The 25,148-nt window shown below is 40.8% G+C and overlaps 1 protein-coding gene across 1 annotated transcript in view; it reads right to left on the bottom strand.

Moving 5' to 3' along the window:
• The window catches only part of LOC306827951 (BMP/retinoic acid-inducible neural-specific protein 3-like), a 59,977-nt gene that overhangs the window by 23,305 nt on the left and 11,524 nt on the right, over nucleotides 1-25,148 (bottom strand). The window contains exons 2-3 of the mRNA XM_079350091.1: nucleotides 16,245-16,612; nucleotides 845-1,035 (exon numbers count right to left, since the gene is read on the bottom strand). Coding sequence (XP_079206217.1) covers nucleotides 845-1,035; nucleotides 16,245-16,468 — 415 coding nt within the window. The 5' untranslated portion in view covers nucleotides 16,469-16,612. The remainder of the gene's footprint in view (nucleotides 1-844; nucleotides 1,036-16,244; nucleotides 16,613-25,148) is intronic.

The raw sequence follows: 25,148 nt of genomic DNA, 5'->3' as shown, positions 1-25,148 counted from the left end.
TACAACAGCCAGGAGAGCTAATTCTAAAAGCTTTTATTGGGGCAAATTGTATACTTAACTAAACACTACATCATGTGGGGGAGGAGTCATTCCTTAAAGCACATTGTTCTTCTTCAAACTTCTGTACAATAAAGATAATAAGCTTCACACAAGAAACTGTACTTCTACTTAATAATTAGTATATGTGAGATCCCACAAGCCCTTATGGTAAATGTTAAATGGACTTGAGCTTGTAGAGCACTTTTCTAGTCTTTTGAATACTTTCACACTGCAGGTCACACCGACACATTCACACACTGATGGCAGAAGTTGCTGTGTAAAGTGACCATCAGAAGTAACTCATCCCATGCATATACGTTAATGTATGAAGCAGCAGTACAAACTTGGGCATAATTGTCTTTCCCAAAGAGCTGGGGATCAAGTGAATTTTGCAGTATTGCGTAAGCATGACTATCAAGAATACTTCAAAAAGGTCACATTTCAACCTAATCAGTTAAAACATTTCAAATCAAACCAAAAACAGATTTCTTTTTTGTCAAACAATGTAATCCATTTATCTCAGATTCCACCATCTTCCTCAAAACAAGAACCTTTTCTTACTCTGATGCCTTTTTGTTGTTGTTAGAAACTGAACACCTGCTGACTCAGACTTGCTGGCATGAAATGAAAAATGAAGGGCCGTACTGCTCTGTGAATAAACACAAGGCTTGCTGTTGGGGTCAGTTGGCAGACACATGATTCAATTCTTAAAACGCACAACAGTCCATGCATGCATACCAATATGACTCATCTTAACAACATCAAATGAACAGTATTTTGGGATCATCATATTGTTGTTGTTTACCTCCCAGCGTGGCTGACAACAGGAAGTGCGTGCCATACTTCCTGATCAGGTTGTCCGTGATCGTCTGGGTGTTGGGCCGACGGCCCAGGAGTCGAATGTTCCTGATGAACTCAGGGGTCAGAGGTAACGGAGACGCCAAGAAATCCCTCCTTTCCACAGCCAGGTTGTTCACCTTCCATCTCCCAAACTCCCTGCAGAAATCACAGGAGAAAGACGTAAAATACCAGTTCAAATATTTATTATTTTTAAGTTCTGTAATGGAAGTGAGAACATTGCCTTTAAAGGAACAAATGCTGTCTGAGGACACTTCCGGTATTTAGAAGTTGCCGCTCTACTCGCATTCAAAAGAAGGAGCTATCAATTAGAACGCATTATAATTAACAACCAATAAGTGCAAACAGCAGACGAAATTGTTCTTTGATCGAGCAGCAGTTGACTGTGTCCTGTTTTACCCATGAAGTCTTTTCATTCATGAAAACATATAACCAGAGATTGTGTGATCAATAAAAATGCACACAATAAGTTGTGACTTCGGAAAGTTGTTGGCCTGCAAGTTCAACCTGTGCTGCCTCTCATGGTGACATCAGTTTGCCCAAGGCTGGGAATCTCTGTAAGTGGAATAAATCATAGGAAGAAAGACACACGAGGGGGGATAATTCAATTTATATTCTTCGCTTTTGCAATGTAAGGATTCCTGCACACCATGCCCACACAGCCTGTACTTGACAAAGAAAGTGGGAGAGACCAAGGGAGGGAAAAAAAGCAGTGAGAAGAAGAAGAAAACATCCATGCAAAACCGGGTTTGTCATCTGGGATCGACATGTGCTCATACTACAAAGTCGATGCATGTTTTCCCTAATAGCCCCATAATGACTGAGATGTACATTGGAATGGAATAAATGAATAAAGCACATGGTGGCAACAGCTCAAAGCATCATTGCTCAAACGCAGAATGTGTTCTGAAATGTGAGGGAATGAAAAGGGGGGGGGGGGGGGGGGCAGTGTGAACAAAAGACTCCCCCTCACACCTAATGTCTGACCTCAGCCATTATATTCCCTGTTTAGAGCAATCCCTAATGCTTCATGATCATATTGCATTTGGACATGTTCACATTTGATTGCATCTGACAGCTTTACAATGATTACAGGATGCCGGTCCAGGCAGCAGGAAGGGAGCAGAATTTCAATAAAGCTTTGAATACTGTAAAGGCAGGACTTTCTTTCTGCTGCCTATCTCCCTCTTACAGCTTTTAATCCACTGTGGTTCTCCACTTTAATGTAAAGCTGAAAACATTTATAATAAGAAGGGGAGAAAAATATGAATGTCAAAGCCTGTTTTGCACTGGAGCAAAACTTGAGGAACCAAAGGATATGGATGTTGAACAAACAAAGACCAACCTGGCACCCTGCAAGCATTCTTTCTAGTTTTCTTTGAACAAATGTGCCCAAGGCACAGCTCTTTAAACTGATATTGCATTCAGCAGTGCTTTGACTCACATATAAAGTTATACTACCGGCAAAAGTTCAAGGTGTTTAGTGGAAGATTGCCATGTGAAGTGTCCTTCAAAAATACTTCAGTGTTCTGCGTGACCTGCAGCTCCGCACTCAGCTTAACAGAGACGGCATGGTGTGAATTAAAATCAGACTTTCATGGGCTGCTTGTCTGACATTTGGGAAGAGGTGCACAATTTAGGAGAAAACTGTGTTTTGTGAAGAGAGGTGAGCGTCGCATCCGTCTTTTGAATAGCTTTGCAAAGTCAAACAAGTCAACGGAAAGAGGTAGGCTGAATAAGTGATTTAGATTCTCACAACAGTGCATCTTTTCTATTGTTGCATCGCAACACATTTCCTTTTTTATTTGTTGTTCCGCCTCAGAGGAAAGTTAAATCAAAGAAAATAAAACACCATTTCATTCTTCCTGGTAAACATTATGGTGCATTGACGACAGAAGTAAGTTGAATACAAAGCACATTGGAAGTTTCCATAAGAACAGACATAAAAAAAAAAACTACTAATCAATACCTTTAAAAGGAGTTCGAAAAAGTTGTTGGTTTATGTTTGTTTACTTCAACTTTCCAGCTAAAACTGGACATGTTGACCTGACTTAACCCCTTGACGCCTGAATTTATTTCCAATATCAAAACTGTTTTTTTTATGTGTTTCTGCTTACAAGTAGATGCTAAATGAAGTCGAGAACATTTGTTTGAAAACAGCACATAAATAGATATTACATAAAAATAGCACATACATAGCACATCAAACGGATGTTGTTCTGTCTCTGACTGGTCCTATGACAAACTAATGCTTGCTTCCTCGGTATGTATTGAAAGTGCATCAAGCGGCAGTGGAGGAATACAGATGCTATTTTGGATGCATTTGGAGCGGAAGCCAGTTTGATGCAAATTTGTGACAATAGGCGTCAAGGGGGTTAAGTCCAATTTCTCAAAGTCCAGTTAATGCGTTTGGAGTCAATTCACCTGGTCCAGGTGCTCTGAATGTGCTCCACAGTTCAGTATGTCCTGGGTACCATACATCTAGCAAACCTTTGTCAGGCATTATGGTAATCAATCCATGTGTTAGAATAGTAGTGGTTGAACTGACTGAGACCAAAACCGTTCTGTGGGTTATGTCGCTACAGGGCTAAAAAGGTAATATTGCAGACTAAATGGTGTCAAAAGTTGTCCTCCTAAGTTATTATGAGGAAAAAAGAGGTGAAACGTGTGAAGAGCTGTAAACACGCTTCGATCCATCTTAAAACTCCTCTCTCCTTTTGTTTCGTTCATTATTGTCTTCGAACAGATCGCTCACGTTTCCGTTGATAAAAACGTCTAAAAACATGCACACAGAGTTCCCAGCATTGCCTCCACACAGACCTACACGGTTGCAATGCTCGGTTTTTCAGCTCAGCACCTCCCAAAGAAAAAAATCAACACGTTTGGATTAAAGGGTTTTCTATTTGCCCCGAGCCGTCCGGGCTAAAAGGTACAGTCTGACCGCTGCTAACCTGCTGTCATAACAAATTGGATAAAAGAACCGACGGCCAAACTCTATACGACGAAGGCAGCACGAGATAAAAAATGCAGGGTGAAAACAGCTAGCTCTACAGAAAATACATGCTCTCAGATGTGAGCGTTCAGCTCCGGGTTTTCTGCTTTGGGTTGAAAGCACTTTAAGACGTTAACATCCTGTGACAACAAGGAGATGTTTCCACAGAGACTGATGACACCTGTTGCATTTTAAAAGCATATTATTTCATTTTTTAATGTTAAAGCCATCATGAGAGGAAAAGTCCCTAACAGGGTAAAATAAATAAATGTTGAACTTCAACCCTGTTAAAACTACCTTATCTCCATGTGAAGATCTTGTAAAATAAATGAGGATAACTTGAAGTTAGTGTTGTTGAAATGGGTCTTGGTCTCAGGACTGGTCACTGGACCAATTGTTGAAGGTCGAGGTCTTGTCTCGGTCTCAGATTGGGTGGAATTTACTGGTCAAGCACTGATGAGGTATTTTTCCACCTCTGTCTAATTTAGTGACACGCCGGCTGCACACACGATGAGGATTGTTTCTGATGAGACATGCGATGCATGGTCTGTAGTGTTTTATTCCTAAATTGATCCGATGCTCTCTGCGTTCCAGCGTCTGACTTCCTGTCCTGTTCGACCTGCTCCATTCAGCTTTAACTCAAAGCACCTCAAAATAGCCTTGGTGCGTATTCAGAGCGGAGCAGAGCAGAATGATTCTGGGAAAGTGGTTCAGATTTATTTACTGCAGCTTGGACCTCAGTTGATACAAATCATGTGATAGAAGCCAGAAACTGAACAAAACCAAAACGTTCGCGAACCACTGAAAGTGGCTCCTCGATCCACCTTTGGGCCCCGACCCACAGATTGAGAACCACAACTCGAGCACACACCAGAGATAAACTGCGGCACATGTTGTAAAAACACAGTGTTGACTAAGACAGGATGGACCGCATGCAGTACACACAGATGCTGGGGGTTCTGCAGATTATTATTACCCCTAAAAACACAACAAAGGTAAAAATAAATAAATAAAAAAACACATTGCACATACTGTTACCTTAATAAAATACATGTATCAAGTGAGCCACAGCCGCCACTGTGCAGGGATGAAAGAGCACAACACAGCTATCATCTTCATAATACATTCTAAGGCACTTTGATTCAGTTCTTCTTTTCAGGATTCAGTCAAGCTGACACACAAAGAAGAGGAAGGACACGACCTCCAAGCAAGTGAGAAAAAGACTCCTTAATAATGTCAGCTTCACGTCTTTTTCTTTTCACCACAGTCAAATGAGTACATCTTGTACACACGTACAGCATGCCATCTTTTTTTCTGGTTCTGTGAATCTCTATAAATAAGGCTATAGAGTCCATTTCTTTATCCGTGGGCTTGTTATGATTTTAAATCATTATGTGGAGAGTTTTTGGGGAAAACAGATACATGCCACCTATTGAGATCGGACCTATTTCAGCATCAGTAACTTGCACTAATTAAAAAGATACTTGAAGAACTCAGACACTGTTTGAAGAGCACAGCTACCTTTGAAGTTTGAAAAAAAAAAAGTCTGATGTGTCCAGTGGAGAGATTGTGTTTATTTCCGAGAGCACTTTCCCTCCATCACAATCTGCATGGTAATGAATGTATAAAGAGACAGTTATGAAGTCACAGACAGATATCGCTGCTGTAATTATAATAGATCGCTTGTGATTACTTTGAAATTTCTCAGGGAAGGCAACAAGAGTGCTGGGCCAATTTTTCTTTTTTTGTGTGCAATCCGTCTGGCTCTGGCCCCAATTTACTCACACAATTACGCTTATATGAGAAGGAAATGCACGGGGAAGAAAAAACATCCCATCAAAGAGCCTTCAGCCTTTTTAAAGAGCATTTTTAAAAGGGATCTGAAAGACTACTTACTGGCGCTTTATGGGATGGAATAGCAACAATGACAGGAATCATTTCTCGACGTTCATGAAAACCACGTAGAAATGAGCAGAACTGTGAACACTCTATGTGATATTATTTTCCACAGTAGCTGCAGCTTTTCTGTTAACATGGGCGCCCTCTACTGGTGCTACTGTTTCCAGTTTGTATTTTCCTGTCCTGTGATAGGTTGTTGCTTTGTTTTCCTTTGAATAACATGATTAAAATCTAATGACTCCTATACAGAGCTTATCATATAGATACTGAGCACTGGGGAGCTATATTAATAGCTCAATATGTTTTAACAAGTCGGCTTGTAGCTTCATCGTGACCCTACAAATAGTAGCTTTTTAACCAAGAGTTAACCACAAGTGTGTTTTAGCAGGTCTTTGCAGGGGACATGCACCCCTGAAAATGTCCAGCAGGCTGCCCTTAAAATGTTTCTGTGTTGCCTGTTTGCGTCAAAGACTGTAAATATTAAATGACAAAGCCTGAGTCCCCCTTTCGTTAATGCAGGGGGCTTTGGAGTCCCATCAGTCATGGCTGTTGCTAGAAATGCTGTCTTACTTATTGTCGACCTAACGACTGGAGCTGGAGCCTAAGGAAGGGTTGAAAGCCTCATGGCAAATGGTTACACCGTGCCTGTCTGTCAATCAGGTCAGCTATACAAACAAACAAGGAGCGAGTAAAAAAATAAAATAAAAATCTCATTTGTCAGTGTGTGCCAATCGTAGCATGAGCTAATCAGACCTCACAGTCTTTTTAACAGGCTGTAAACATGTTCATTTCTGCTGTAAACACAGGTTTTTGATAGGTGTGGTAGCCTCTAGTGGACACTTGAAGAACTGCAAGTTCTTGCACTTGCACATTGACTTCACTTACACCTCACACTAGGAGCGTAAGAAACTGCAAATCAATTTCCCTCCGCACCACAAGGAGACTTATAGAATGTTTACAGAACTTTAACCCTAACGTGCATTTATACAACTTAATTTGAAGATTGTGCATATGATTTGTTTGGATAGATATTGTAATCAATTCTGTCTTTCTTTGGAACCATGGCAATCAACAGTACATTCATAAAGCTCCATTTATGTTAAAAATACAAAGGATGGATCTGATTGCAACTTTCCTGGCGTTTTGCGGCTCCAGTTAGAACTGTCGGCATCCTACACCGAGACTATCCTTTTCAGATGTTAGCGGCTGCAGGAAGTGGGGGTGCTGCAGCACCCCCTAGTGGCGAGGGGGAGCTTTTTTTTTTAAATAAATGTTTTTAAAAATTATTAAAAATATTTTTGCACATTTTATAAATTCCATTTTCACATTCCTTTATGAATGGGAAAAGATTTTGACCCATGTAGGCTATTACATGTATTTCTTGATTTTGATTTAATTATTTTTAGGCATAATCAACACAAGTTCACGGAAGTTACGTTGTCAACGTAAGGCCGGCTCATGGTTGTAGACGCCGAGTAAAGTGAAAAGGTTCCCTGCTCGCTCCATGCTCGGTCTACGAGTGGCACAGTTCAAGATGTAGCATCGTGTTGGACTAAGTTCCAGTAACAAACAAGAGCCATGTTTTCAGAGACAGAAAATTTGATTGACTTACGTCTGTGCCTCCCCATCTATGTGGCCTCACCTGAGCGCACTTTCTCAGCCTTGCGTCTTTTGAAGACACGCAGCACCATGATGACCCAGAAAAGACTCACAAACCATTAATTGATGTATGCCAATACAGACATCATGAACTCTCTGGACATTCGTCCCCTCATTAGAGACTTTATTTCCACGACCCCAGAGCGCACCTGGACATTTGGACACCTGTAACCAGGGCACTCTGTCCGCAGCTCAAAGTAAGATCATGGTGCCGCCGCGCACTTTCATATATGCAGTTTAATGTCACACTATAGTATTTTTGCAAGCTGGTGGGGATTGAGAGTGTTACTTTGATCGTGTGTTCTGTGCGTAATGGATTTGGAGAACTATTTAATAACGTGTAAATGGTTTGGATTGTTTCTTTGTGGCTTGCGTAAAAAGGTTGGAGATGGAGAAAAAAGTGCTCTTGTGCGTATGTTTGCGTATTGAATGTGGAGAGCTATTCAATAATGTGCTTAGATTGTCTGAGATGATTTCTTTGCGCTGTGCGTAAAAGGATTTTGGAGCTAATAGAGTCGTGCGTGACGTAAATGTAGGTGCAGTGACTCAGGTTGATGCCAGCTGATCAAACCTGTTGCATTGTTTAAGTGTTATTGTGAAGTTTAAGTCATTGTGCATATTCCTCTGAGAACTGATGGTGTGTGTCTGTGTGCGGCCCTGTCTGTGTTCACTGAAGAGTGTAAAACAATGACGTGGTGAATCTTCATCTTTTTAAAAACATATTTAAATGTATATATTATAAATGTATTCTAAATAGGCCTATAGGCTCATAGGGGGGTTTTTTTGTCCAAAAAAGAACAAAATATTTTTTACAGCACCCCCTGTTCAAAATAACTTCCATCGGCCCTGGACGTTAGAGGGTTTCAGGAGGCAGGACAGAAAGTAAAAGAACAATGCTTAAAGGACAGACAATGCTGACCTGACGCTATGGTGTAGTTTCACATATAATTGCTATCAACAAAAGAGCGGAGAAGAACATAATGGCGAACAGAAAATAATTTCATTCTGTGCATGACGATCACACAAGTGGGACGTATGGTCACCGTAGGTGGAGCCCAAAGTGAATGTTTGAAGGCCTGGTTCATCACACAAAGCCAAAGAGAGTACACAACCGCTATGTGAAGAATTATTTTGTGTGTGACAGAAAGAAAAAAGAAATCCTTAAAAAACATGTCAGCTGCGTGTCCTCTCTGTCAAATGTTGGACCTCTCTCTCTCTCCAAACTAAAAAAGCCCTGACTGCTGTAATCAGAACGGGGTTGAGCAACCTTGGCGGCCGATGATGGATGGAGGGAGTGTGGCCTTTTGAAAGGGTATATATCACATTAAAGCAGGAGTAATGAGGAAAGCTCGAACACCCAGATGTTTGAGTGATACAGAGCGTGAATCCATCTCCAATTCAAAGTGACGCACACAAAGTTAGAACGAGTTTGTGGCAGATATTTGGAGCGCATATCCATTTCAATTTCTCTTACATTATCACAAAACAAGACACTCTTTTTTACACGGTGTTAAGCAGAAACTCTACCCAGAGTGCGTAAAATAAACATAATAATGTTAAATGGATACGTTGTACCTGCTGACCTTTTTGCTGACGCCGTAGTTTTCAGACAAAGGCTTTGACTAATCTCTTGCTCAGATACATCGAGTGTAGCTATTAATCTTCACCTCATTTCATGCCATACAAATAAATGACCTCTTCAAACGGGACACTGTTTCTCTCGGGTTCCACTTTGTAGCGTGAAAGCACTAGTTCAAAGCCACAGCACGTTCTGTGGAGAAAAAAAGAGGAATACACAGGGAAGGAGGGAGGAAGGGCGAGCGAGAGAGAAGGAGAGGGAGAACAGGTACAGAAAGAGTATTCGCAAATCCCTGCTGTTGTTCGTTTCCTCGGTTATCGTTGACTGTGATAAGCTACCCTGGCCTTATCTTAAACCCCTATAGGCCAAATAGTTCATCCTGCGAGGAGAGGAGGAAATGAAATGGGTTTCACCACAGAGTTGATTTTAAGGGGCCCCAATCCTCCCACCAAGCAGCTCCGTCATTATTATTATCAATAGCATTGCTCCTGTTCAACTCTCTGGATGCTATCATGAAACAAAGTTTTAGAGTTGTTGCTGTTTCTCTCTCTCTCTCTCTGAATTCAAAGAAGCTTAAAAAAAATCTTCAACTTCATTGATAGGCGGTTTCAGGAAGGATTCTCAGTAATTAAGTGAAATGCAATATGCAAATGTTGGTCCTGAATATTTCTGTTTTATGCTCTTTTATATTTGTCAGGAGGTTGAGAGATGATTCATGGGGAGGAGAGGAGGCTTCTGCTGCCCATGTTTTCTATTCATATTCTTGACTTTACTTTTTTATGAAAAGTAGTCGATAAATTGACCTCTTTGCATCCTACAAACTTTATTTTAGTGACCATTAGAGAAGAGGAGATCGTTCTCAAAATCCAGAACTGAGCTCATCTTGATAGACGCCACTTTTTATAGGAATAGGGAATTTTAACCACATGGTTTCATCTGTGACAATAGATGGCTTGTTATTATCATATTCATTGAAAGCTTATTTAAAGGTCACATAATTCTCCTCTTTTTTTAAGTTTAAATAATTCTAAGACCTGTCCAAAGCGTGTATATGAAGTTTTTTTTGTTTTTTTTTGTGTAAATCCACTCTGATCGTGTATTTGATCATATCATAAACCCCTCTATTTCAGCCCTGCTCAGAACAGGCTGTTTCTGTCTGTAGCTTTAAATATGTAAATGAGCTGTGTCTGACCACGCCCCCTCTCTGGAAGCGCTGGGGTCAGCTCGGGCTTTCTCGCTCCATGTCCTATTGTTTACGGTGAGAAGGCAGACTCAGAGGGCAGAACAAACACCTAGCTGTGGGAGTGTCACCCACCTGGGAGAGGGGCGACTGCCGTGAAAGAAAAGTCTCCAAACGTCCTGTTTGAGCTCACATTTTCTGAAAAAAATGGAGCAGGCAAAAGGATGGACTTTTCTCATCATTCAGGGGTTTGCAGTCAGACGAGGGACATATATTAGTCCTACAAAACCATGGTATGAAGTGTATTTTTCAAAATACGTCATGTTAGTGTGTATTTTTATTAGATTGGATCATCACTAAGCCTCTAAAAAATACCTGTGCGTGTTTGCTGGCATGATATTTTATTTGTGCACAGGGGATTTTTCACAGTTAAATAATACTTATAAATCTTATTCAGTGAAAAAAAATGACATGTATTATTCAAGTGCAATATGTTGAGAACACGGCCAAATACATATCAACGCTCCTGCCTTCACCCTGGTGAACATGGCAGCCTTCCCTTGGCAGTGTTTCCTGTGGACAGGTGGCTGAGCAGGAAGGCCCACATTGTGTTTGTGTTGGAAGCAACGGTTGGCTCTCCAGTGAATCGCCAAAGCACACTCACTGACAGCCACAAAAACACAACCGCTCTATGATTTATTTCAAGTGTAATCAGTAAGAGGTGACAAACAGAGTAGAGGGCTGACTTAATGTGGAAGTGTAACTCAAGCTTTGCTAAGGTAAAAGCTTGAACGCTGTAACTCAAAGCACTGCATCTGGTGATCCATCTTCTCCTGTACTGGAACATTTATTAGGATTTAACAAAGATCCAGACGAACAATGAACAAGACCAGACAAGACGATAACAGAGTCACTTTCAACCACATCTGTCCTCTTTCCTACATTTAGGACGACGACTCTCCAACAACAATGAACAATATTTACTCATTTAAGCGATGCCTGTGCATCTTTTGAACAGTATATTGCACATGTGACAGTAAGTCTCTAACACTATTGAATTTGTTTCGATGAAAAGGTTCACACTGCAATCATCTATCTTGACTTTCGATCAGTGCTCAGCTTGGTTATGGCTTCAGGGTAGAAACTTGTTCTTGAGTCTATCGGTGCATGCTTTGATTGATCTTTGGCGCTCTCCTGAGTGCAAGAGGTGAAACAGGAAGTGGACAGGTTGAGATGTGTCCTTGAGGGTGCAGGATGCCTTGCGTATAACGGGAGGTGTAGATGTCATCCAGGGCAAGGCAGATGTGTGTGTGTTTGGCGATCTCCTGTGCTGCAGCGATAACCCTCTGTAGGGTCTTCCTGTCAGCAACAGAGCTGCTGCAGTGCTGCACCAGGATCCCGTTTGTCAGTGTGCTCTCAATGGAGCTTTGGTAAGAATTCATCAGCAGCTGTTGTGTAAGATTGACCTTCCTGAGTGTCTTAGGAAGCAGAGCCGCTGTTGTGTAATGACGTACACCACTGTTCCACATTTATAATCTTCAGTGAATGAATAGTTCAGTGAAACGGCTCATCTCGGGAGAAACTGCCAACCTCTTAAGCCTGAGGCGTAAACCAATATAATAAAAGTGAGAGGTTTTTTTTTTTTTTTTAAGTGAGCAATTAATCGAGCCAATTTAAGGAAGACTGTCTAATGTTGTGTCTCATAAGACTTCAAAAACAAGGAAGTACAGAGACCAATAAGCTTCCTGCTACTTTAAAGCAGCGGCTGAGGAAATGTGCCTGAAGGGGGGGGAAAGAACTACAATTTATTAGGAGTTCCTTCAACAGCCTGTTTACCACCAGGAGCAACATAAAGTTGCCAAAATCTCTGAGGGAATTGCAGTGGAAGAGAGCAGACAAAGAACATCAGTAGGAGTGTAGCAGCGGGGTGTTGAGAAGCAGCGCTGGGGGAGTTTGATCTAAAACACTAACCTCAAGCCTCTTCAGAGCACCTGCACGCTCCCCTGGGGTTGAGAAAATGTGCTGTTGTTCACTCTGTTTGAAGTGGCTCTCATATCCAACATGATTGAACATGAGCGGCGTTCTTTTGATCAAGTTAACTCTACGGGTTGGCGCTTCCTGCATGCTGTTTTTTTTTTTTTTGTATTTGAGTCTTATTGTTTTAAGTCATTATATTGATGTACAGTGACACTTTCCAACAAAGTTACTCTTTCAACTAATATGCACTTTTAGAAACTTTCTAGTAAGGTTTCACCTGGAGAAAGGGCCTGAATCTAGAAAACAAAAACATGTATCTGGCTACGTAGTCTTCATTTACCTGAACTTGCTCTTATAGTGCAGGGACATAAACACATATAGTAAATACTTTGAGGAAGTCAAATGAGGCAATTGAAAGAAGTTTTCAAGCTCTGTATCCCGTGTCCCACAAGTGTCTATAAAACACTTGTATGTGTCCTGATCTGGAACAGTCCCTGTCCCTGTTTTAACCAAAAGAAAACATCACAAATGCACCATGATTTAAAGTTTAATACTTATTTGTTTGTACATGCATCAATCTATCTCAGGTTTTCAGCTGTCACTAAGCTAGCCTAGCGTATTACGCTAGCAGGACCCGCTGCGTAATGACAGGTAGGCGATATGGCCTGGGACATTATTATCTCACTAAAAAACATTATTATTATTATAGCGAGATGCTGCAGTTGACCTGAGTTACAGCTCCAGTCTTACACATATTAGTCTGTAATTACTTGGTAAACATACCTGGCGAATAAAATTGAACATATTGCTCAACAAAGATGAATCACAAAGTAAATCAAAAGAAATTCAACTTTATTTTATTCCATCCTCAGACTTCTCTCCAAACTGGTAATCAAATCTCAATTCTCAGTAAACACACACTTTGGATGTCCCCAAAGCATCAAATAAAGAAAGCTGTTAGTTCTGATTGCCTGGTCTGAGTTTGAATCATGTTTACTGATTCTTTGATCGGATGTTTCTCATTAAAATCAAAGAATCTAAAAAGGCAAAAACCTTGTTTTTTAAAAAAATAAATAAAAAACTTAACATGAGCCTTAAAAGCTGACTATTCACTGATGCATTGAGATGTCAGAGAGCATATTCATTTTCATAATTATAAATGTATAAACATAAGTTTCTAAACTTGTGGTATCTCATCTAGATCAAAACTTTTTTTTTTTTTTTTTTTAGCAGCTCCAGTCACTCACATCTACTTATTCAAATGAAAGAGCCCAACAGGGAAACATCAGCCTTGATTTGATCATGGGTTGATGAGTGGGTAAAATGTTTGTTTGAGCATAGCTATAAAATTAAACATTATGCACCAGTTTTCAAGGTTTTTTTTTCTGATTTGGCGTGACATGGTCCTCCTGAGACAATACGGCAGCGGGCCCAGTTTCTTTAATAAAACAACTCGAATGCATTTTTCATGAGCCAGCTCCAGGTGTGTGCACCCCCGAAAACATCACCACATTTCACCCCCGAACAACGCCACGGCACTGAACGAGAGCTGATATTTTGCCAAAAACATATGAACACAAGCTTCCTAACACGGCTGTTTCCCTTCTGTCCTTCTTGGACTGGATTGGGACTGAGTCCAAGAGAATTTCAATTTGGGAAAGATTTACAAGCTATTTACTTTTTAGGTTAGTTTTGCCTTTTTAATATCATCACAATTAATCAACGCCGCATTGTGGTAATCTAGAGAGCCTCAAACACAACCTTGCAGCTGACAGAATCCTCTCAGGGGATTCTGTGATAATGCAGAGTAATAAGTACTAAGAGCTCACTAATCACTTGGCCACATGATAAGACTATTAATCTTGCTGCCCGTGCAGCTCGGCTCCGACGGATCGCTGCCTTTTTTGCCATAGAAGGAAATATTAAAAAAGCTCTAATGCAGCAGCCGTTCGCAGACGCCATAAAGCATCCTTGCAGCGATCCATAGATGTCAGGAACCCTGTCCATCCATTTCCTGAAGCCCAGACAACATCCCCCTTCTCCCCCCCCCTTAATGACGAAGGATATGATTCATGACACAATCTCGGCTAATTTGCTCGCATACCGATACCTCAGACTGTGTTGCTGTCACGACAAATCATCATTTTTTCCAGCGCTAATCACCATATTTCAGCTGACCACCTGATCGGGAGACTCCCCGAGGGCTTTGGAAAGGCTGAACGTGACGTACAGCCTGCTGATGGCAACATGTCCGCATGAAATGCATGATGATTCTGTCGAGGAAAGTGCCAGAAATCTTGTGAACGTTGGCAGCGAGGAACCTTTTCAGCATGACGGCACAGGGCAAATAATCCAGCCTGCCTACTAAATAACCATGAACAGGCTTTTCAGAGAGCATATTGGCCAGTGTGTGTGCACAAATGTGATGTTTCATTTTCTCCCTTACATCATTTTGATGTGACAATAAAAAAAATGGAGGCAGGGTAAAAGAAATGCACTGCTAAAACTCCTATGCTGTTGAAGCTGTCACATCTGCAGGGGTCAAATCCCATATATGTGGTAATGCCCTTGGAACGACCTTGTCCTAAATGAAATCAGACGTACATGTTCAAGATAGTTCAGTCCCTTCTATCTCAGTCCTATCATTTAATTCAGCTTCATTTGATTGGCAGAATACAGTCCATTTCTTAGGACTCAGAGCATGGCTGGAACGAGGGTCTGGTAAGGATAGACAAATACCTGGCAATGATGGAAACAGGCAGTAACACCTCCATGAATGATTCTGAGGACATAGGATTCAAACTGTCTATCCAGAATTATTTCCTCCAAATCAACATAAACAGTGTAATAAATGAACGGTCGACGTCGCTGTGTGGTCACCGGTAGCTACAGAGTCATCGAAGCTGAAAGCTCGCTCTCTCATCCCAATTTCCTACTCACAGTCCTGTTATTAAAAAGGTACGTTTGACTAGTTTGGATGTACGCCCTGAGTGCACATTCATCAACACATTTGATTTCTCTTTGTTTTTCTTTGATAAAGAGGAGTTTTAATTGTTTCCTCAAAATTTCGAATGATTAACTCGTTATCTCTGGATAATAACGCTGGCTTTCAAACAACTTCCTGTAAGCCACTTTCTTGAGATCTCAATAAATAAACTGGTTATCGCTCCAAAATCCACCGCTGTCATCCCGAGATAACAAGATATAAAGGTCAAGATCTCCAGGAATAAAACCAATCACACATCATTACAGAAACAGAATCAGCCTGTGTGTGGGTGCAATCAAAGCCTACACACGTCTTTCATTTTAGTCTTTACTGCAGTAAAAATAGTTTTTACTTTGATAATTGTTAAACAGAATGTATGGATGTATGTCGGCTGAGGGCTTGCACTAAAAGTGTAACAGATTAAAAAAGCATCAAATTTACACCTAAGTTTGACTTTTTCAAGTGTTGACCACTCCAAGCTATAATCATTTGCATCATGTCTATCATTAAAATAACAGTAATTAAAGTCTGCAGTGTTTGAGCAGCTGTGATTTTATTCAGTAATTATGCTGGCTAAAGTTCATATCTGATCCGCTAGTTTAACTGTCTTTCTCTGAACATATCTGGGTAGTATTCCTTCGTTCTTAAACGTCTGTGAAAATCTCTGAAACGTTCTGATTCTCAACATGTTGTGGTCTTGTTTTGTGTTTGTTCAACCATTCCTTTGTCATAATACTCCTGTTGAACGACTACATAGACTTTTGTCTTGTTCATGTCTCGAGTGTGTGCGTGAGCGCTCACGTGCACATGCGTGGTTGTACACTTACCTTACAAACGACTAAATGCTAATCTTTAACACTGTTTGCTCATATTTAATGAGCTAACAGTACGCTCTCAGTGCTTTTGTTTACAGCCTGTGACTCTTATTAAATTGTGTAAACAAAATCAGATGTGGTCTTCATTTGGATGCAACCAGTCTTTCAGAAAACAGCCCTGGAGACTGTTTGATGCGTCTGGAGGGAGATGTGTCATTCATGTGAGTAAAGTAATTCCCAGTCCTGCACTCCTTACTAACCTGTATATCTTGTATCTGGTGGAGAAGCCTTGCCGGTTCTTCTCCACAAAGTCAATGTACTCCGGGGAGTGGTGGAACGGCCCTTTATCCGACAGGAGCCAGTCCAAGGGGCCCCCAGCCTTGTCATTGGGGAGGCTGGTTGTTGCCGCTGCAGCTGCCGTTACCACAGACCGTAAACACACCCAGCAGTGAAGGCTGAGGCTGATGACGCCCCATAGAGCCATCAGAGATGGAGGGCGCGAGGAGGGGCTGAGGGGTGGCGATGGTGAAGGTGGGGGGGTGTTCAGCAGCGAGAGCCACTCTTTATTAGCTGGCTCCTCCACTGGGATGACCGGGGGACCTGCATCACCTCAACGCCCCCCGAGCACCTGAAGGAGAGCACAAACAAAGACATCAGGACACAAACCAACGCTCCCAACCGACATATAGACAGAGAGAGGTGGACATAAAGCCGACAATACTTCAAACTTTAACAGCTCCGTGCGGCGCACAGACACAGATGCTTGTCATCTCAAGTGTTTAAAAAGATTTCATTACACAGATGGATCGTTTCTACACCATCGCTTTGTGTTGGAATGATTCATACGTTAATCACTCATGAATTAAAGGGAAATCAATTGATCATTGAAATCATTCATCAAAGAAAGATGGCAAACTCCAGCTGCAGCTTCTTTAGGATTTTGTACTTTTCTCTTTTGTTTAACATAGTAGCAGATCAAAAATGCCCAGATTGTCCTTAAAAATGTTACACAATTAAAATGATTATTACTATTAAAAAACTGTATCATGATGAATCCCTAAAAACGTAATTGATAATTGGATTAATCAAATGTTTGAAATTCTATCATTTGCATTTTGGGCCACCCAATAAGATTTTTCATTGATTCATAAAATTGCTGTGTGCACGAGAGTGTGTGCGTGTGAGAGAGAACATCCCGGCTCCGTGCTACATAACAAAACTCATGTTTAAGAAAATATTCCCTTTGGACTCTTGTGGAGAGATTAGACTCACATCATCTTCAGAGAAAGACAGACAGATCAGGTCCACTGTCCGTACGTCCCTCTTGTAAATACACCAATTGTCCTTTTTTTCCCATCACTGTGACAACATTGGGACACCTCTTTCTGTGCAAAGGCTTAACTATGGTGTGCTTAAGTGGAAAAAATAGCATGAGGGTCCGATCCACTGAGCCCCACCTTCACGGACAGCCTTGCTGCTAGACTCAAAAAGCTCTGATTGGGTTAGAGTGCTCATGCGTGAATGAGATGAGATGTTAGAAATATTGTTTTATTACTTTATGTAGAACAGGAAAACACAAATACCAACTCCAGAAATCAGCCTCTACCTGTGATCTCCTGATGCATGCTGGGAAGCTAAAAAAACTCAGAGTGCTGAAATGTCAATGAATGCAGATGAAATAAAAATAGTCTAGCTGTCTACATGTAAAGCTCCTGTGAGGACTCCGTGTGTGTGTGTGTGTGTGTGTGTGTGTGTGTGTGTGTGTGTGTGTGTGTGTGTGTGTGTGTGTGTGTGTGTGTGTGTGTGTGTGTGTGTGTGTGTGTGTGTGTGTGTGTGTGTGTGTGTGTGTGTGTGTGTGTGTGTGTGTGTGTGTGTGTGTGTGTGTGAGAAATCAGTGCAGCAGTACTGCAGGATACACACACTGGAGAGCAGCCCTTCACTGGCAGCCCTACAGTGTTCTGCAAATCACGCAAAGCTACTCAACATACAGACCATTACATTTAAAAACTCAAAAAGAATCACTGAACTATAACATCATAACAAAAGCAATACTAAGTTACAGTTCTATGCTACTTAAAACGCAAACTTTCCAGGGTCTGTTGGGAATAAATAGCACCATCAAATAAAATGAAAATCGCAGCACTCTCAGGTTAACTGCCCTGTGATGTGCTGTAAATCGGTCTTATTCAGAAAGACGACAACCAATCTCTCTCTCTTTTTAGACAGCTTAGAATTTCACATTAGTTACGAGTCATTGCGTTTTGTGATTTTTTTTTTTCTCACCAAGGAGACAAGAAGTTAATTTCTGTTAAATGGGAAAATATTAGCAAGAGACGATTAGTAATGCTCACGGTGTGATCTTCAAAGATGTGCTCACACAAAAGTCTATGACTGCTTCTTTACTGTTCTTTGATGATGTTTACAGCATATGGCTGTGCTGCAGTCTTAAATGTACACTCATCTTTCTTTAATTGTCACTTTACAGGAATGTTTCAGTTTCATTTAAGAGTAGTACGAAGAAGCAAACCAAGAATAACACTCACACAGTTAAACAGAAAAAAAAAAAAAACATATCTTGGGAGCTGCGTTCTCACAGCAGACATGCTGTTCAGACTGTTGTCCAGAGCTCACATTAGTCTCCATCATCTTCTCGAGCCCTGTCAATCATCTCCCCCGCAGTGACACACTCCTTTGCTGTGTTTGTGCGTATGTGTTGCTGTTGCGGTACTGGGAGTGGAGGTTTGAGTCCCATTACAGTATTCTGATGACAATCTGTCAAGTTAACTCAGCCATACCATTGTGTGTGTGCGTGTGTGTAGGTGTGTTTGCAAGTGTGGGTTTCGACAATCATGCCTCTCAGACAAACCAGCAGGAAGCATGGGAAGAGTGCACAACAGCTGGAGGTGGGTAGAAACAGCAGCAACACAACGGATTTTTCATAATGTTTTATGTTTAGAGGAGAATGTTGATTGCTGAAAGTTGAAGCTCTAGGGAGGTCTAAGACTCAGCAGTTTTGACGAGATGAGCTGGAAAATTCAAAGTGCAATTCAGTCGCTGCTGACACTGCTTGTCTGACCCCAAAGAGTGAAGGACTATCTAGCTTATGCATTCAAATGTTGTTTTTTGTTATGTAGTAAATTGTCTCCCCCAGGCTGTTTTAGTAGATTTACTCTTCACTCTTTTTTTTCCCTTTTTTGACTTGGAAAAAAACGAGAACAAATCAGGGCAGCCACAGGAAAACATTTCATATTTTCATTATTCTACACTTTTATTACACAAAGTGGCTGCTAACAGCTTGGAGATGGTGAGAGGGCTTGTCATGCTAGCACATGCTTTAATGTTGAGATAGCCTGGAGCTCAGATACAGATTGAGTAACTGAGGTCTGGTACGCTCATCTCCAAAATGTCAAAATTCCCTTCAGTGATGACACAAAACAACATTTTCCACCAGTGTTCACGCTCGGTTCTTCATCGGTCATTTAGCAAGTAGCCTTTAAATATTATTTAGTTTAACATGTTGCACTCTTTATTTGATATATGTTCAAATGCTGAGAGAAGCATCCGATTGAAACATTTAAACAAATCAGAAGATTAAATTAAATAGCCTGTTTTCTGTTGTTGAGTTACCTTTGATTGTTGTTCTTACCACTTACGGATGTTGCTCTCAATATCACTCGTACATGAATGCACCTTTCTTTACTTCTTCATAGGTTGTGGCAATGTGGACTGCACCAAATAGTATTTAATGGAGCTCTCAAACAATTTCCTAGAGTGTTGGTTTTACAGTATTTGTTTCTCTGAACTATACCCAGCTTTGCTGCTTTGCATCCTGATGAGCAGGTTAAAAAAAATCTCTCCCCTCACGAGTGTTGAAGGAGGACGACCCTCACTGGACGGCAGGTCATAAAGTGATTTAAATTGGAAAACCACAACAGCTCTTGTTCCAACTCCAAAACACAAACGGACATGCAGCAAAAACTGTCCCCTTGTGCTGATATATTTTGAACCAAAAATGTCAGACTAAAGCATCAAGATTTTCCTTTGAGATTAATACAGTTCTATCTTGGCTCATCTGCTCTCTCTTAATGCACATAAAAGGCTGAATGGACCAGGTCTGTAGAGACAGCTAGAGGAGATGGAGCAGTTTGAGAGGTTAGAGGATTTGTATTTCAAAGTTACTTCCACTCATAGCACCTAACTGCTGTACCATTTTCACCGCTTGCTTTTTTACCACCTTGGTCTTTATTACAATTACAAAACCTAGGTTTTAAAGCACTTTGGCTCAATCTTTCTACAGTCTGCCCTTACCTGAGGTAAGATGAGCCTCTTTTCATATTTAGGTCCAATACATCAAGGCAATCCCACTTCTGTCGCTAACTAATATATCTGCATATATTTCAGGATGTTGTGCATCCCTTCAAACAAACACAATGAGTGTAAAAATAACTGTTGAGATAATATAGCACGTCAGACCCAGTCTCCTCTTTAGAGACATTGTTGGAGTTGTATCGGATTGACACCATATTTAGAGTTCTGTTTGACCCTCTTTTTATTGGTCACAACACATGAAAAGAAGGCTGAATTTCCTGTTCCTTCTTGAATCTTGGGATGGCTGAAATAGTCCTTATGTGAACCTTTATGATGATATGAAGACACACTTTGTAAACATGAATCTGCAGCCCTTTGCCTATAGCCATGTACAAAACTCTTTCAACATAAAATGCTGCTATAATGTCAATGCAACTTTAATGGAGTTTTCAATTTAGTCCCTAAAATATCTAAAAACCCATCTGCTGAAGTTCACAGTTGAAGTTCACAGTTATACAATATATATGTCAAACTTCATATAAAGTACATGCGTAGGCAGTGATTTGGTAAAACTCTGAACAGTGTCTGGGAGTTTCAAGAACACATGAAAAAATGGTGCAAAATCTTCTTTCTTTTTAACTTTTGTTGTTCATGGAGTCAAACTGCCAACGAGTCCTTCAGCGATCTCTGCTGTGGTTCCAGCAGTGTTCAATTCTTTTTTGGCACAGAGACAGAGGACCGCTGTCTTCCCATCTTTTCTGTTATCTTCTGCCATGCTTGCACATCAAACTTTCCTCTTTCATCCCTTTCAAAGGGCCACACAGGGTACCGAGCAACACTGCGGTGTCAGAGTTTGTCAGAACACACACAAAGTTGTGGCTTACTGTCGCTTAGAATCAGCTTCTAAAGTGAGTTGTGTTAAAATGCAACACATTCTCACTCATCACGCTTCAGACATGGCAGCCTGGCCAGCTGTGGCCAACTCAAAACATGACAGAAAAGGTGCCATCCTATGATGCACTGTCGTCAAGGAAACCAACAGAAATATGAAATGTGTTTAACATTCAGATAGATTAAAAAAAATAAGTTGAACTAGGTTTCAATGAAGAACATTGGGCAACTTGTTGTTCATTAAATGCAGCCTGGTGTTGCTTTCTATGCTATGTTGTGTTTGTTGGCCATGTACGAATTATTCGCACCTCAAATCAATGAAAACATATTTGGCTGGTTGCGTTTGCATCGCGATTAATGGTCATTCAAACTACTGAGTTATTTCTGGGCACATAAATTACTCTGATTGCTTTGAGGAAACTGTATGCTGTATGCTTGGATTGCTAAGAACCCCTTTTAAATTCTGAGCTGGTGAAAAGTTTTAATCTGGATAAGAATGATCAAATTTCTTCTACCAAGGCTCAGTAATCCAGTTTACTAATAACCAGTTTTTTTCCAGAGTAAAATTGGATTGGATCAACCTTACGTATATTTCATGATTATAAAATCTGGATTACCGTTGTTTCGTGAGGAACACACACTTCACATTTTGTCCACAGAGGGCGCCAAACTGTACACAAACTGAAGCTCTTTCCATCATTAATGTTAAATTGAATATTTAAAGATAAAATTGTCCACAGATGATGCTTGATGGAGACATTGAGCCACCATCCAGCATGTTGTATTCAACAGTTTTTTTTAGGGAGAACTCACTTGATAATAGCTCTGATCAGACTGCTGTTTTAATCTGTGATATTCACGCCTTTGTGGTGTTTCACCTTTAATCTGAAAATCGTGGATGTTTAATATGAGGGACAAAGCTATAGCATCTTATCACTGTGTTCATAGGTAGTAACAGAGGCAGGATGGTTTCAGTGGAGCCAGCGCGAGGCTGCAGTCTGAAAAGTCTGATAAGAACAACTGACTTGGATACAAACCTACAAGGTCATCTTTTGTTAACCAAACACTTTAACTCAATTTTATAGGTGGGCACTGACTTCATTTACATGGTGCATTTTGTGTATACAGCGACCTCTCTCAGAGGGGAGCCGGTGGCGTGTTTATCTAAAAAAAAAAAAGGTGCAGAGGTCGTATTAAAAGACTCTTTAATCCTATCATCCAACAGGCAGCTGTCCAAAAAGCTGAGGCAGGAAAACTCTGGGCTCGCTCTCTTCCCTGTTGAACACCTTCATATGTTTTACCTACGCGCTCATCTTCGTCATTCTCTTTTTGTCTCTCCTTCCTCAAACAACCCACTCTCTCCTTCCCCGCTTCTTCTGAAATGCCTCCAAAGCCCACTGACTCACATCCTCATTGTTTTCTTTTACACACTTGGTGTGACAGTTCTGTCTGTAAACATTCATTGTTTTTCTGACAAGTCTGTGCCAGCCTTATAATCACATTATCTCCACAACAAAGCCATCCACTAAGTCTTTGTCATCGGCTGCCGGGGTGTTATCAGATACATGCCATTTTCACTTTACAAGACCATTTTGTCACATTTCCAACCTTGTGCAAATACTGCTTTTCATCGCTGTGAAAAAGAATGCATCTCCTTGAGGCAGGAAGGAGCCACATAATCTAGAAACAACAAATCAAATGTTTGGTGATACAGCAAGGAGGAATTTTCAATTTTAGCAGTCGACAAACGCCGGAGCTCCAGTGGATCCACTCAAATATGATTTTGCACAACGTGGGCTAGCAATAACCCGGGGCTGTTTGGATCCTCTGTATAAAATGAAAGCTCTGTTTGTTCCTGTGAGGTCCTCTCAATGGGATTGTGAGTGGAGTGCAAACGATGGCGGGAATAGAGTTTCTCACACATGAATGTAATGAGGACTCATATTCCCTGAATAGGCAAATGCTAAGAATAATATCCGTGAAAGGATGAAGCATCAAACAGCAAATACAGCCCTTTTACCAATCAAGCATGTAGATTCAAGCTATCAAGTGACTGTCTTTTTTTTTTTTCATAAGCTCCCTCTAAATTATGCCAGACGTACTCTCCAAGCACTGAGGTAATCAGGATTTTAAGTTAAATTAAAAACCGGTTGAGCCTTCAGAAGCATTATTTGCTGCTCTCTGGAAACATCTGTTATTAGAGCTCAAGGTTTACAACATTTCTCTGGTTGCACATGTTGGCTGACAAATTCTCCAATCACCTCAGCCTTGTCATATGACGTGCAATTCTTCTTCCATCAGCTTAAAAAAACAAGTTCAACACATTTGCAGAGGAGAAATACAGCGTTTCTTTGAGCGTAGGAGAAGCACAGACATTATAATCTATCTTTAAATAAATGACACGATATGGCAAGGCCGTGTTTATTTCTGCAAGAAAGAAAGATCGCTTTAAAAGGTCTCTTTATTTTCTGGCCATTTCCATGGAGAGAGAAGTGTGTTTAACAAATGGCCATTTGAGTGAAGCACAGCCAACAGTGGATCAAACTCTACAACATTTTTACGCCCACTGCCAGTCATAATGGCAGGCCATATTCAGTAAGCACCACTGAATATCAAATAGTTCAGCTGCAGAAATGCTTAACAACTTGTCCATGATGACTTCTAACATTTTCCAGGTTTAATGTCTCATCATTACTTGACCATAAGGCCAAGAAGATCAATGGTGGAGAAAGAAATGCTGAGTGTGTCTCAGCATCTTTTTATTCTACTGGCACCATTTGCTTTTTGACTGAAGACTGCCAACCCAGTCTGAAATGCTGTATATATAGAGAATATCACTTGGACAGGTATTTCCATATTTGTGCATCATTTAGCATCACAAAGAAGTATACTGCATTATGAGGTGGTGGAGGCACAATGTGGACATCATCATCATCAGCCTTCAGCGTCTTCTTTCAGCAGAGGCCCGACTTGTCAACAGGCAAGGCAGGCAACTGCTTGGCTGACAAACTTTTAAACCACAGCATTGCCTCAGAATTGAATGGCCTCCCCAGGGTTATTATTGCTGTGAAATTAATAACGAATGCTGGTTGGAGGGGCCCCCAATGAATTTGCCAAGGGCCCAACAGACCCTTAGAAGAATTACAAATCTATCACTTGATCTAAAGTTTACAGAGTAGTGTTGGTACCTAAGAATCTGAATCTGTCTTATGATTATGTTTTCAATACAGGGTCATGGTCAGTACCAGGGTTCAGGTTGGAAAGCAGCTTGGTGTTACTACGATTGATGTAAATAAAATAAAATATTTAGGTTTAAAAGTATGAAAGTTGACCATCTTAGGTAGTATAACTTATGGGAGCACCTCTTTCTCCTTGCTTACAACACACAAGTCATGGGGCTGCAGCCCTGACAATGCCCCCCAGTATAGGGGCTCTAATATACCTACCTGGTGGTGGGGTTGCTACCAGTAAACCATTTTTAAGGAAAAACCCAATTGTTTGGGGCTCTGTGTCCCTTCTCACTCTTTAATCCCGAACACATGACTACATTACTTCGATGTAAAACAGAGACCACGTTAAGACTGGTAGTCAAAGAAATAAGACACCATACTATAGCTTAGTCAAATCTCACAATGTTCTTTCCTGAGGCATGATGTTAAAAAAGTAAATAAAACAGCCAATCAGACATTATTGTGAGGCCTACTGGTGAATTCATTACGGTATGACACATACACAGTGACGGCCTCGCGTGTCCTCTGGCTATTTGGAACCTCAGTGTAAGATGACGACTCTCTTTGTTTCTTTGCTTTTACATCAGAATGATCAAAAAGGAAGCATTCACAAAATGAAAAACCATCACGTCCTCCACTTATACCGCTGTTACTGTCTTGTAAATGAACAGCCTCCGGGGATGAAAAAAAGTGTTTGCAAATGTGTCACTCAGGAAAAAAGATAATTTTCCTCGA

The sequence above is a fragment of the Symphodus melops genome (assembly GCF_947650265.1).
Source record: "Symphodus melops genome assembly, chromosome: 8".
NCBI classification, from domain to species: Eukaryota; Metazoa; Chordata; class Actinopteri; order Labriformes; family Labridae; genus Symphodus; species Symphodus melops.
Note: the sequence above shows the minus strand (reverse complement) of the source record. Positions and strands in the feature narration are given on the sequence as shown.